Genomic DNA, 13,542 nt, shown 5'->3' with positions numbered 1-13,542 from the left:
CTTCTTCATTCTACCACCAGTCCCCTCGATGCCATCTACGACTGCTTGTTGAGACTCCTAACACTTCCCTTGCTACAGCCCTAATACAACTAGCTGTCCTATCCCACATACCGTTCGCATCCCCACTACTATTCCAGGCTCCCATATCCTTCAATTTCTCTCCCATCTCTAGGGCCCTAACGGTTGTCAAACTCCCCCATCTGATCCTAGGTCGTTCTTCCCCGACCCTCCTCGTCCTCGTCATCTTAATCCCTAAATCCATCACTAAGAGCTTATGTCGGATTGTAAGGTTGTCGATCGGGATGACCTTACAGTCTTTGCACAAACCTTTATCATCCTTCCTAAGGAGTAAAAAAATCTATCTGAATTTTAGCCACTGAGCTACGGAAGGTTACCAAGTGGTCCTCCTTCTTTGGAAAACTCGAGTTGGCTATCACTAACCCGAAAGCTCTTGGTAAATATTAAATATTAAATATTAATATAATACATAAATATGATGATTTAAATTATACTAACAAATATCAAGCAAAATAAATTTAAATATCATTTCACAAATTAAATACTATTTATGAGGATTAAGGTTGCTTGAAGATCTCAAATTTCCAAAAAGTGGTCCCCCTCCCAAAAAAATTGTTTTTGGCCTCTAACTGCCTAGTCAAATAGGCGTTAAGTGGATTATTCCAATATAAAATTTGAGAATAAATTTATCTTGTATTTAGTAAAAAAAAATATTACTCCCTTATATTGAGATAAAATTTATACCACAATCATAAAATAGATAATCATGATACATAATTCTATAATTATAATCCCAATATAACTTAGTATTGAATCAAACAACTGCCTTAAAAAGATTAGGGTATAAATCATTTTAAGAAATCTTAGTTAGTTGTAAATTAGAATGAAAAAATTAGGAAATTTAAAAGGTAATTTGTGGAAATGGCGTAAATAACTGCCCCACTACTTAACCCAAATAACTTTCCTCAATCAACGTGGAGCAAACCCCACTAATTCCATCACGTAATAGCACTAATAAATTTTTTTATTATAAATATATCTCATTCTTTATTATCTATTTCACAATTATTATGGCTTCCTCAACAAAGGCTTCAAACTTAAATTCCTCAACTATTTTTCTTGTGTTTTTGTTGCTTTTAGCAAAGTGCTCTTTATCGGAAGCTCGAAATCTTAAAGAAGATGATCAGCAATTAGAATTGTGCGATGAAATATACGTTGTTGGAGAAGGAGAAACACTTCAAACAATATCTGAAAAGTGCAATGACCTTTTTATATTGGCAGAGAATAGTCACATCAACGACGATGATGATATTTACCCTGGCCTTGTTCTCAAGATCACCTCTAGGAACCTTCGACTAATGTTTAATTAGTAGTGTACCTTTAATTCTTCATTTTATTGTTAATTTGTCCTTAGTTTGAAATTACTGTGTAAACTCATACATTCTTATATATATATGTTGGATTTGTTCAGAAAATACTTTGTTGTTTCTTGTCATGACTTATGCATCCTTATAATGATCAATTTATATGGACTCCTATATCAAGTCTTTTCTAACAACAAATTTATAGGCTGGCTTATGTTGATGTATGAGAGCTTACTGAGTATATCGTGGAACAGAATTAACTAGAATCTAAACCATCGAATGTGACTGGTGATTCGAAGACATCTCATATATTTCAGAGACTAATGATGAACTACTGTAGAAAGTACTTTCCAGGACTTGGAATGTCCACTCTAAGCCAGAGGTATTGACATTACTAGCGTCTATCTACCTTATTACTCTACTTTTTTTGTCGAAAGAATTAGAATGTCCACTCTTAATTAGTACTCGAGGCTACAAACAAAGCGTATTGTCCTAATAAAATCAGTAGAAGAAGAAAGAATCAGATGACAAATCTATCAGAAATTCAATTTCATGTGTATAAACCATATGATCCCAAACTCAAAACAACACAGAATTTCATGCCTAAACTTACTACTACTATGATCTTCGACTGCTCAAGAAATTCTTCAATTATTTTCAACATTCAACACAAATTGCCTAAACCTTTCGATATCCCTTTGTTTAGTAAAGAATGAACTATTCAGAAGCTGTTTAGCAGTTGGCCTCTTCTTTGGATTCTTCGAAAGACATTGCCTAACCATCTTCTCAAACTTTTTTGAAAACGCCTTTCGTTTAAACAGTTTACCCATTGCTTTCTTGAATCTCCATTTCTTCTTCTTCTTAACGACCAGCAGCTTTTCGAGTGATGTTGGAAATCTCTTCTTCTTCTTCTTTATCTTCTTGATTATACGATCTAATTCTTCACGATTCCTCACAGGTAATACTCCATAGGCTAATTCCAACGCCGTTATTCCCAATAACCAGATATCAGATTTTGGTTCAGCCAACACCTCTGGTGCAGCACCCCATCTAGCAATTCTCTTTGGATCCAAAAACGGAACAGAACACGAATTATCTTCTTCTTCATTTGTATTTCCCTCTACACTAATGTCTTCAGAATCATAAACCGATGCTTCATATGCTAATTTGATCAACATTTCGCCATTAGCATCGTTGATGTCAACAAAGATATCTCCAGCATTTAAAGTCTTATGTACCCTTGGATTGAAATTATGATGAAGCTCGTCTTGTAGACCGATAAGTACTTCTTTAAGAACAATAGCAATGAATTCCTCTGGCAATTTTTTTTCAGGACGAGTAGAGAGAATGTAACGGAGTGATCCATGTGACATATAAGGCAATGAAACACATGATAATTCTTCAGTATCGAAAGTATTTTTGAGTCCAATTAAGTTGATAAAAGTACTATAACCTTCAGATACATCGATTTTGCGTTGAAGCTCTCTACATTCATTTTCGAATATGATCCTGTTGATGATCTTCAAAGTAACATAACCAGAAGGAGTAAGTTCTTTAGTCTCTTCAGAATATTCGGAAAACAGAGCTTTGTAAACACGGCAAGTTCCATTAGAAGAAGAACCAATTTCATTTTTGAGAAGATAAGAATCATTTTTGATTGGATCAATGATGATTTTCCCAATTCTTGACGGACGATAAACTCTTGTTTGACGTGGATAAGAAGCATTTTGCCTTCTGGGATTTACGATTCTTGAAGACGAAGAAGAACCAGTTTCCTTTGTTGGATTCTGAATAGTTGAAGAAGAAGAACCAATTTCCGTTCTTGGAATGTAAATAGATGAAGAAGAAGAAGAACCAATTTCATTGAGAAAAGTGAATGGGTTTCTGGGATTCTGCATCTTTTCTTGGAGAATTTCAGAAAATTGGGATTGGTTTAGTGAGGAAAAAGAAGAAGAAGTAGAATTTATAGCTTTGGCAGTTTTGGTTGTTATTCCCCCCGCGCCTAATTGCTGACCTTATGTTATTTTCTTTAGTTTTCCCTCTTTTTTAAAAAAAATATTTTAAAAATTTATAATTTAAAATAAATTATAGATGTTTGTATATTCATAAATTATTTTATTAAGGATAAAATAAATATTTAAAATTTAAATAGTAACTAAGTATAATAGTACGCTAAAAAGGAATAATTGGAGGGAGGAGGAGTATAGAAATTAGTTCTTGGAAATTCTTTAGTATTTGTTTAATTCTTTTTTGTCCCTTATGGTCTTTGAGTCCAAACATGTAAATACGCCACCTCATCACCAAGGATTTATTAATTTAGTTTTTAAAAAATTCAAGAGTAATAGGATCCATGCGGAAAAAAAAAGGTGTGTACTTAAAACTTTCGTCATAGATTGGGAGGTATTTATGTTTCTTTTTTGTAAAAATTATCAAATTACATATTTTATATTTTTATATTTTTAATTATTTTCTATCATTTATAAAAAATTTAAAAATTCCTTTTCTGATATCTAGGAATGATACTGATACATCGCGATTTGATTCATAAGTTTTATTGATATTACAATATTTGGTTTGTATCAACTAGCGATGTATCATGAAAAAGACTTATGTATCAAATCGCGATATATCAACGTCATTCATATGTATCAAAAATCTAAAAAGAGAGAAAATTCGGATAATTATCAAAAAAATCGAAATAAATTATAATTGAGTTTTTTCACTTACCCTTTTTTTTTCCTTCAAAAATCTAACAATTTAAAATCTATCTTGTTTATAAATCGCAAAGTTGCAATTCACAAAAATTAAATAAAAAATGTAAATAGTTTCATAACTGCACATGGATATATTAAGTATTAACTAAATTGCAATTAATATGAATTTGTAGTGTAGTGGTGGACTGTTTCACCTTAATCAGAGAGTTTGGATTCGAATTCTATGTATGGAGAAAATCATGTTGGAAGCGCTATCTCCAAATGGGTTCTGCAGTACATGATTCGGATTTAGTCAAGGCTTCACAATTCGAATTTAGTCAAGGCTCCACGAGCTCCGGATACCGAGTGAAAAATCGGGAGATATATTAACTAAATTGTAGGAGTACAAAATATTAAATTAAAATAGCTTATAAACTAATTTGAAAATTACAATCTAAACTGAATATACAATTTTGACGTAAACTAAATTAAGATGAAGTTTTATGAAAGAAGGAAATAATGGATTGTTGAATATAGTAGATCTTATTAAGCAGTACGATGAGAAGTATTTTCGATAAAACATTTTGAATAAAAATAAGTGGATTCTTATTTATTTTTTTGTGTTTGATATATATGCAAGTAAGAAATATTTTTTTAAAAATATTTATATATATTTAAGATAAAATTATGAAAATGGAGTGGGAGTGAATGGAAGGGGGCGGGGGGAGAGAGTGTAATTGTGAGGGTAAGGAGGAGACAATGTAATTTGTTTTTTCCACTTTTATTATAAAAGTCATTTTACTTATTTTAAAAAAAACTTATATTTCTAAGAAGAATATTGTTCAAGATTTTTGCGAATCAAATACAAACAAAAAAATAATAGAAAAACCATACCAAACACACCCTAAATGAATTAAGAGAGTAAAAAAAAAAACACGTGAAACAAGTTCATGAGTTCACACTATGGGTCCGCCCCTGGTTCCCAATGAGCACATGATAACCAGATTAGGGGTGTATAAGTCAAACCGTCAAATTAAATAAAATTCATAAATCAAGTCAAATCGATCAAAAACTCAACTCGCAGTTTAGTTTGATTGGTTTGGCGTTGAAAAAAATAAATCGATTATTGTTGGTTTGTTTTGGTATTAATAAAAAAAAAGTCAAATCAAATCCAAATCAAACCGACATAACATATAATTTTATTTTTTATACACAAAAATATTTATTATAATATGCTTTAATTTGTAAGTATTTTTTAAATTAGTTTATAACTTTCAATGTTGACATATATTATTTCATATTTGGACTTGTAATATGACTAAAAAAATTGATATGTGTTGTGTCTTTTTTTGAGTTTTTGATATATTTTTCTAAGACAATGTATTGAAGATGCCATTGTACATCTTTTTCTTTTTTAATTTTATTTATTTAAGTGTCTTTGAGATGCCATTAAGCAATATAATCGCATGATCAAGGGAACAACCTTCATTGGAGAACTTCAAGTGTGACATTATATCACACGATCAAGAGAACAACCTCTTCAATGTGATCTCTTTTTAGATCACGGTGTAACTGTAGAAAAAAAACTACAAAAAATCGAGAAAATCGAAAGAAACGACTAAAATCAAAATCGAAAAACCCGACGTTATGTTGGTTTGATTTGGTGTATAAGTTTAGTAAACCGACATAATTGGTTTGGTTATTTTTTAATGAAAAACCAAACCAACATATGTACACCCCTACTAAGGAGATCATCCACAAGATTAAGATGGAGGTGGATAAAATTTAGAATCTTATTCAGAATCTTGTGTGATAAAAATGTGTTATTACAATTTAAAGTCAAGTTCAAAAAGACGATGGTTAAATTTACGATGTTATAAGGAGAGAAATGTTAGACTGTCAAGAACTTCCATCAGAGGCGGCTCTAATTATGGGCGAAGCTACGGTGTCTCTAGGATGTCCAACTGTTATTGTGATTTTCTTTATTTTTACTTTAATTAAGCTTTAATTTCGTTTTTAAAATGTATAAAATACAATATATGTGATTTCATTCCTTTTATGATTAGGTCTAATAAGTAATAAATAATTTTTTTCAATTAAAATTGACATTTTCCCTAAAATTTTAATAATTTTCCTCGTGAAAGAAGGTTTTCTTCCTATATAAATGGGAGACTCATAGACCCCAATTATATCACAATATTATTGTGAATAAGAATCTCAATAATTCTCTCTCTACTTTTTCTTCTCTTGCGCTTGTTTTATAGCAAAAATAGCTAAAATAATATTTTAGTTTGAAGTTCCTACAGAATTGAGGAATTATTTTAATAGAGTACCAAAAAAAAAGTTCAACGTCTCTAAGTCAACCAAATAAAGAAATAAAGGTAGACCAATTAGAGATGTCGTCACATTCTTCTCACAAATAAAGTCTTGATTTAAATGCTCTAGAACTTGATCCTACTAAAAGAACTTCAATTTTAAAGCTAAATATTATGTAGTTTGATTTTAAATTTTTTGGTACATTTATTCAAAATAATAATAATTATTCATACTAAATAGTTTGATTTTAAATTTTCAGTGCACCCATTGGTCAATTTTTTTTTACTTATATAATATGTAATGCTTGGACATCCTTCGCAAAATTTCAGCCTCCACCACTGACTCTAATGCTAGGCCAATAAGATCGTGGTCTTAGACCCCTAAATTTGACGAATAGGATTTTGATTTTCTATTAAAAACAACAGCTAAAAAAAAATATACCTAGAGAAATTCCACAGTGAGGTCTGGGGAGGGTAAGACGTACGCAGACCTTACCATTATATCATGGAGATAGAGATGCTGTTTTCGAAAGACCCTCGGCTCAAAAGTCAAAGTCCCAAGTAAGAGAGAATAATATATATATATATATATATATATATATATAGCATAATGACAAAAAAAAGTGATGCAAATTTTACAAGACAAGAACAATAATAAGAGCAAAGTAATGTGATAATCAAAGACAATAACAACACAACTATAAAGGCACGCCTAGACCTACGACCCCCCTAAATCGACACTCGGCAAAACACCATTCTATCCCAACTAGCCTTCTACCCTAATCTGCGACCTCCACTCATTTTTATCTAAGGTCATGTCTTTGGTGATATGGAGTAGCGACATATCTTGTCTAATCACCTCTCTCTAATATTTTTTTGGTCTCCCCCTATCCCTCTGCATAACCCCCAACTCCAACCGCTCGCATCTCCTAACTGGGGCGTCGACACTCTTCCTTTGCACATGTCCAAACTATCTCAGTCTTGCTTCTCTCATCTTGTCTGTCACGGATGCCACTTCCACTTTCTTCCGAATAACCTCATTCCTAATCTTATCTCTCCTAGTGTGTCCACACATCCATCTCAGCATCCTCATCTCCGTAACATGCATCTTCTGAACATGAAAGTTCTTTATTGGTCAGCACTCCACTCCATATAACAACACTGGTCTAACCACCATTCTTTAGAACTTACCTTTAAGTTTAGGTGGTACTTTCTTATCACACAGGACTTCAGAAACAAGCCTCCATTTCATCCACGCTGCCCCAACGCAGTGCGTGACATCATCATCGATGTCCCCACTACTCTGAATGATGGCTCCAAGATATTTAAAGCTTTCTGTCTTGGGGATAGGTTGAGTGGCAAGCCTGACTTCCGTGCCCTTTTCATCCATTGAAACACTAAATTTGCACTCCAAGTATTCTGTTTTGGTCCTGCTCAATCTGAACCCTTTGGACTCTAGTGCTTGTCTCTAAACCTCTAACCTATCATTAACTCTGTCTCGAGTCTTATCAATCAAAACTATCTCATCCGCAAGTAGCATACACCATGTGAACTCCTCCTGAATAGATCGTGTCAGCTCATCCATCGCCGAGGCAAAAAGAAAGGACTCATCACAGATCCCGGATGTAGTCCCATCTCAACAGAAAAATGCTCTGAGTCACCTTGTACAGTCCTAACCCGAGTCTTGGCTCCAACATATATGTTCTTTGTCACCCTAATATACACCATCGGAACACCTTTATCCTGCAGACACCTCCAGAGAACATCCCTCGAAACTTTGTCATAAGCCTTTTCAAGGTCAATGAACACCATATGGAGATCCCTTTTTCTTTCTCTAAATTTCTCCACTAGTCTCCCCATCTCTCGAGCAATGGCGGGAGTTAGGCCCCCCTATCTAATCCTCGGACAGTCGTAAAGGGACTCCAGTCACCTTTAAAAAAAAGTTTTAAAATAAAGTCAATTTTTTCTCAATTTTTCGGACTGACCATGTTTGTCAAATTTTTATTTGTGGGTTTTTGTATTATTTTTAGTGTAACTACAATAGTTGTACATGTGCCTATTTATATATATACTATCAGTACAATAGAAAAAAAATATTGAAAAGGATAATATTTGTCTCTATACTATCGAAAATAAATTTTATTTGTCTTTAGTTACACTTTAGGGCTATATTTATCCTTCACCCGTTAAATCTTTGTTTCTAATTTTAAAAAAAAATATTTGTCATACTTTTATTGAACGAAAAAATCAGTCCCATTAATGAATTGGTATGCTTTCTTGAGCTCTAAATCTTGAAGATCATCAGCTGAAATCAAATAGATTGTGTGATGAAATATACGAAATTGAAAAAGAAGAAATACTTCAAACTATATCTAACAAATGCGACGATCTTTTTTATATTGAAGGCCACATTCTATTGTAGCAATAAAGATGTTATAGAGACCAAATGGTGACGTTGAAAAGGGAGGCAGAACCATGATTTAAGTTTTATGGTCTTTAGTGTTGAGTTTATTATATTTTTATGTTTTAGACTTTATTCATTACAATTATCATGAAGTTTTACAAATAAATTTATATACTGCGTCAAAAAAATTTGAGTGTCATTTTTTTGATGAGTTCGATCAGAGGGACAAAATAAAACCGATACTAATATTATGTATCCGCCCCTGCGTAAAAGTAGGAAAAAATGTTAAAAATTTACTCTGAAACATACACTACTAATTTATTATCATTAACTATAATAAATTGCATTATTTTGATACCGGATGTGGACAAATATTTTATCAAAAAATAAAAATAAAAAAATCCCACCGAACTTCTAGCAAATAAAATAAATTTTACATGTTATGAAATTAACTAGCTGAGCAATTTAAGAAATGGAGAATAAACGAAAAAAGAAGAAGAGTGGAGAACCGAAAAATGTGAATAATTCTGCAAGATTTTCACTTGAACGAACTTGTTGTACATCAATATCACCATTCTTTTGAAGATCATGTGTGAAGAATAATTTTGGTGAAATATGTTTCGTTATGTCTCCTTTTATGAAGCCACCTTTTAATTAAGCTATGCACGCGGCATTGTCTTCGAATATAATTGTGGGTACTTTGACATCATTTTCCAGACCGCATCTTTCTTTAATGAACTGTATCATCGATCTCAACCACACACATTCTCTACTTGCTTCATGAATTGCTATTATTTCAGCATGATTTGAAGAAGTAGCAACAATAGACTTTTTTGTAGATCGCCATGATATAATAGTTCCTCCGTGCGTAAATAGATAGCATGTTTGAGATCGGGCTTTATGTGGGTCTGATAAATAACCTGCATATGCATAACCAATAAGGTCTGTACAACCTTTGTTAGTATAAAACAAACTCATATCAATAGTACCCTTGAGATATCGCAAAATATGCTTGATACCGTTTCAATGCCTTCGCGTTGGGGATGAACTATACCTTGCCAGCAAATTAATAAAAAATATTATATCAGGTCTGGTTGCGTTATCAAGATACATAAGTGCACCAATTGCACTGAGATATGGTACTTCAGGACCAAGAAGTTCTTCATCCTCTTCTGGAGGTCGAAATGGATCTTTTTCCGCTTCAAGTGATCGAACAACTATTGAAGTACTTAATGGATGTACTTTGTCCATGTAAAATCTTTTGAAGATTTTCTCAGTGTAGGCAGATTGATGGACAAACATTTCGTCTGCTAAATATTCAATTTGCAGACCTAGACAAAGTTTTGTCTTTCTGAGATCTTTCATCTCAAATTCTTTCTTTAGATATTCAATCGTCTTTTGGACCTCTTCAGGGGTTCCAATGAGATTTATGTCATCAACATAAACGGCGAGTATAACAAACTCCGATTCTATTTTCTTAATAAAAACACATGGACAAATAACATCATTTATATAACCTTCATTTATTAAGTACTCACTAAGACGATTATACCACATACGCCCTGATTGTTTCAGACCATATAATGATTTTTGAAATTTCATTGAGTACATTTTTCGAGACTCATTACATGCTTCAGACAATTTTAATCCTTCTGGGATTTTCATGTAAATTTCATTATCTAGTGAACCATAAAGATAAGCTGTAACTACATCCATTAGATGTATTTCAAGATTTTTATATACAGCTAAATTGATGAGATATCAAAAAGTTATTCCATCCATAACCGGTGAATATGTTTCTTCATAGTTGACCCCGAGTCTTTGAGAGAATCCTTGTGCAACAAGGTATGCCTTGTATCTTACAATTTTATTTCTCTTATTTCGTTTTCGTACAAAAATCCATTTATAGCCAATCGGTTTTACACCTTCAGGGGTTTGGACTATAAGTCCAAAAACCTCACATTTAGCAAGTGAGTCTAATTCTGATTGAATTGTCTTTTGCCATTCTGGCCAATCATATCTACGTCAATATTCTTCGACGGATTTAGGCTCAAGACTTTCACTATCTTGTATGAGGTTAATTGCAACATTATATGCAAAAATATTCCACCATAATTTTCGATCGATCTAAATTTATCTCATTACCGATAGAACTTATTGAAAGTTCTTCATTCACCTGAGTCTCGGGCTCACTGATTTCTTCAGAAATATCAGGAGTACTCAAATCTTGAACTTCTTCAAGAGGTTCTTGTGTAGTATCATTTTTATTATTTCTCACACTTCTCTTTCTAAGATTTTTATTCTTTGATCCCAATGGTCTACCACGCTTTAGGCATGTTTGGGATTCAGAAGCTATGATACTAGTAGATGGTCATTTTGAGACATTAATTCGGATAGGCACATTCACTGTAGGGATATGTGACTTAGTTATCCATTTCAAATCAGTAAATGCATTTGCCATTTGATTTGCTATTTTTTGTAACTGGATGATCTTCTGGACCTCCTGCTTACATGTGTGGGTGCGTGGATCAAAATGAGATAGTGATGAAACTTTCTATGCAATTTTTTTGTCTTTTTCGGGTTTCTTTTTCTCTTCCCCTAATGGCAAAAAAATTATTTTATCAAACCAATAATCTGCAAATCGAGCAGTGAATAAGTCTTCAGTCAACGGTTCAAGGTATCAAATTATGGAGGGTAAATCAAACCTAACATATATGCCCAACTTTCGTTGAGGGCCCATTTTTGTACGTTGTGATGGTGCTACAGACACGTATATCGCACAACCAAAAATTCTTAAATGGACTATATTTGGCTCATGACCAAATACTAATTGTGATGGAGAGTATTTATTATAATGTGTCGGTCTGAGACGTACAAGTGCTTCTGCATGTAAGATAGCATGACCCCAAACAGTAATTGGCAATTTTATTTTCATTAGTAGAGGTCTTGCTATCAATTGTAGGCGCTTTATAAATGACTCTGCAAGGCCATTTTGAGTATGAACATGAGCAACATGATGTTCAATTTTTATCCCAATTGACAAGCAATAATCATTAAAAGCTTGGATGTAAATTCTCCAGCATTATCAAGAAGAATAGCCTTAATTGGATAATCTGAGAATTGCTCTCTCAATGTTAATATTTGTTCTAACAACTTCGAAAACGCCTGGTTGTGAGATGATAACAGGCACACATGAGATCATCTAGATGATGCATCTATTAGGACCATAAAATATCTAAACAATCCACTAGGTGGATGAATAGGTCCACATATATCTCCATGTATACACTCTAAAAATATAGGAGATTTGATGCCAACCTTCAGGGTCGATGGCCTGATAATTAATTTTCCTTGATAATAAGCAGCACATGAAAATTCATCATTCATAAGAATCTTCTGGTTCTTTAACGAATGTCCAGTTGAATTTTCAAGGATTCGTCTCATTATTATTGATCCAGGATGACCTATTCGATTATGTCATAGCACAAATGTATTTAGATCAGTAAACATCTGGTTTACGATCATTTGTGCTTCAATTGCACTAATTTTTGCATAATATAGGCAAGAGGACAAAGTTGGTAATTTTTCTAAAATATATTTCTGGCCTGAGACACTCTTGGTTATACCAAGATATTCAATATTCATTTTATTTAGTGTCTCAACATGATATTCATTTCTGCGGATATCCTTAAAACTTAACAAGTTTCTCGGGGATTTAGAAGAGAATAGTGCATCTTCTATAATAATTTTTATCCCCTTAGGCAGAATTATAGTAGCTCTTCGGGAGCCTTCTATCATTTTTGAATTACCAGAAATTATAGTAACATTTGCTTTTTTTCTTAGCAAGTTAGAAAAATATTTCTCGTCTTTAAATATGGCATGGATTGTTCCACTATTAATTACATAAATATTCCTCGTGATTGATCATTGATTCAAATAAAATTTGAGGCATATACATATTTTTCTTCAAAAAAAAGGAAATAAAGTAAATATTATCATTAATACATGGTTCATTACATAAATTTTACTTTGATTGAAAAATACAAACATAATATTTAGTACAGATAAATAAAAGAAAATTACATATTATTAGTCTTATCAATATTCATATTTTCATCTGAAAAATTAAAGAAGTCGGCTACATTAAGGTGCATAGGCTCTATATTATCTTCAGAGATAAAGTTTGTCTCTGGATTATTTTCTGCCCTCTTTAATGATGTCTGATATAGCTGAACCAGATGTTTTGACGACCGACAAGTCCGCGACCAGTGCCCCATACCTCCACATCTATGACATATGCTTTCTGAATTTTTCTTTGGTAAAGCTTCTGGCTTTTCACTCTTCTTTTTGTACTGATTATTGTTTCTCGGTGCCAACCGAACATCATGATTAAAATTTCTTCTTTGAACATGACCACAATCATGACCACGACTGGGGCCATGACCTCTTTCTCGTTGGTTATAATTTGTCTGATTCACTTTAGGAAGTGGCAAAGAACCAATGGGCCAACTATCATGATTTTTCATTAATAATTCATTATGTCGTTCAGCAATAAAAAGGTGAGATAGTAATTCAAAATATTTTGTAAAACCTTTTTCACGATATTGTTGCTGCAGAAGCATATTCGCGGGTGAAAATATAGAGTATGTTTTTTTGAATTTATCTTGCTCAGTGATTTCATCTTCGCATAAATTTAACTGAGCTATAGTTCTAAATAAGGTAGAATTATATTCAGTTATATTTTTGAA

The 13,542-nt window shown here is 32.7% G+C and overlaps 1 protein-coding gene across 1 annotated transcript; it reads right to left on the bottom strand.

Moving 5' to 3' along the window:
* Positions 1 to 2,029: 2,029 nt before the first annotated feature.
* Positions 2,030 to 3,280, bottom strand: LOC129875791 (serine/threonine-protein kinase BLUS1-like). The gene has a single exon (XM_055951030.1). The coding sequence runs from the start codon at positions 3,278 to 3,280 to the stop codon at positions 2,030 to 2,032; it is 1,251 nt and encodes a 416-aa protein (XP_055807005.1).
* Positions 3,281 to 13,542: the final 10,262 nt, after the last annotated feature.

This window comes from Solanum dulcamara, chromosome 12 (assembly GCF_947179165.1).
Source record: "Solanum dulcamara chromosome 12, daSolDulc1.2, whole genome shotgun sequence".
Lineage (NCBI taxonomy): Eukaryota > Viridiplantae > Streptophyta > Magnoliopsida > Solanales > Solanaceae > Solanum > Solanum dulcamara.
Note: the sequence above shows the minus strand (reverse complement) of the source record. Positions and strands in the feature narration are given on the sequence as shown.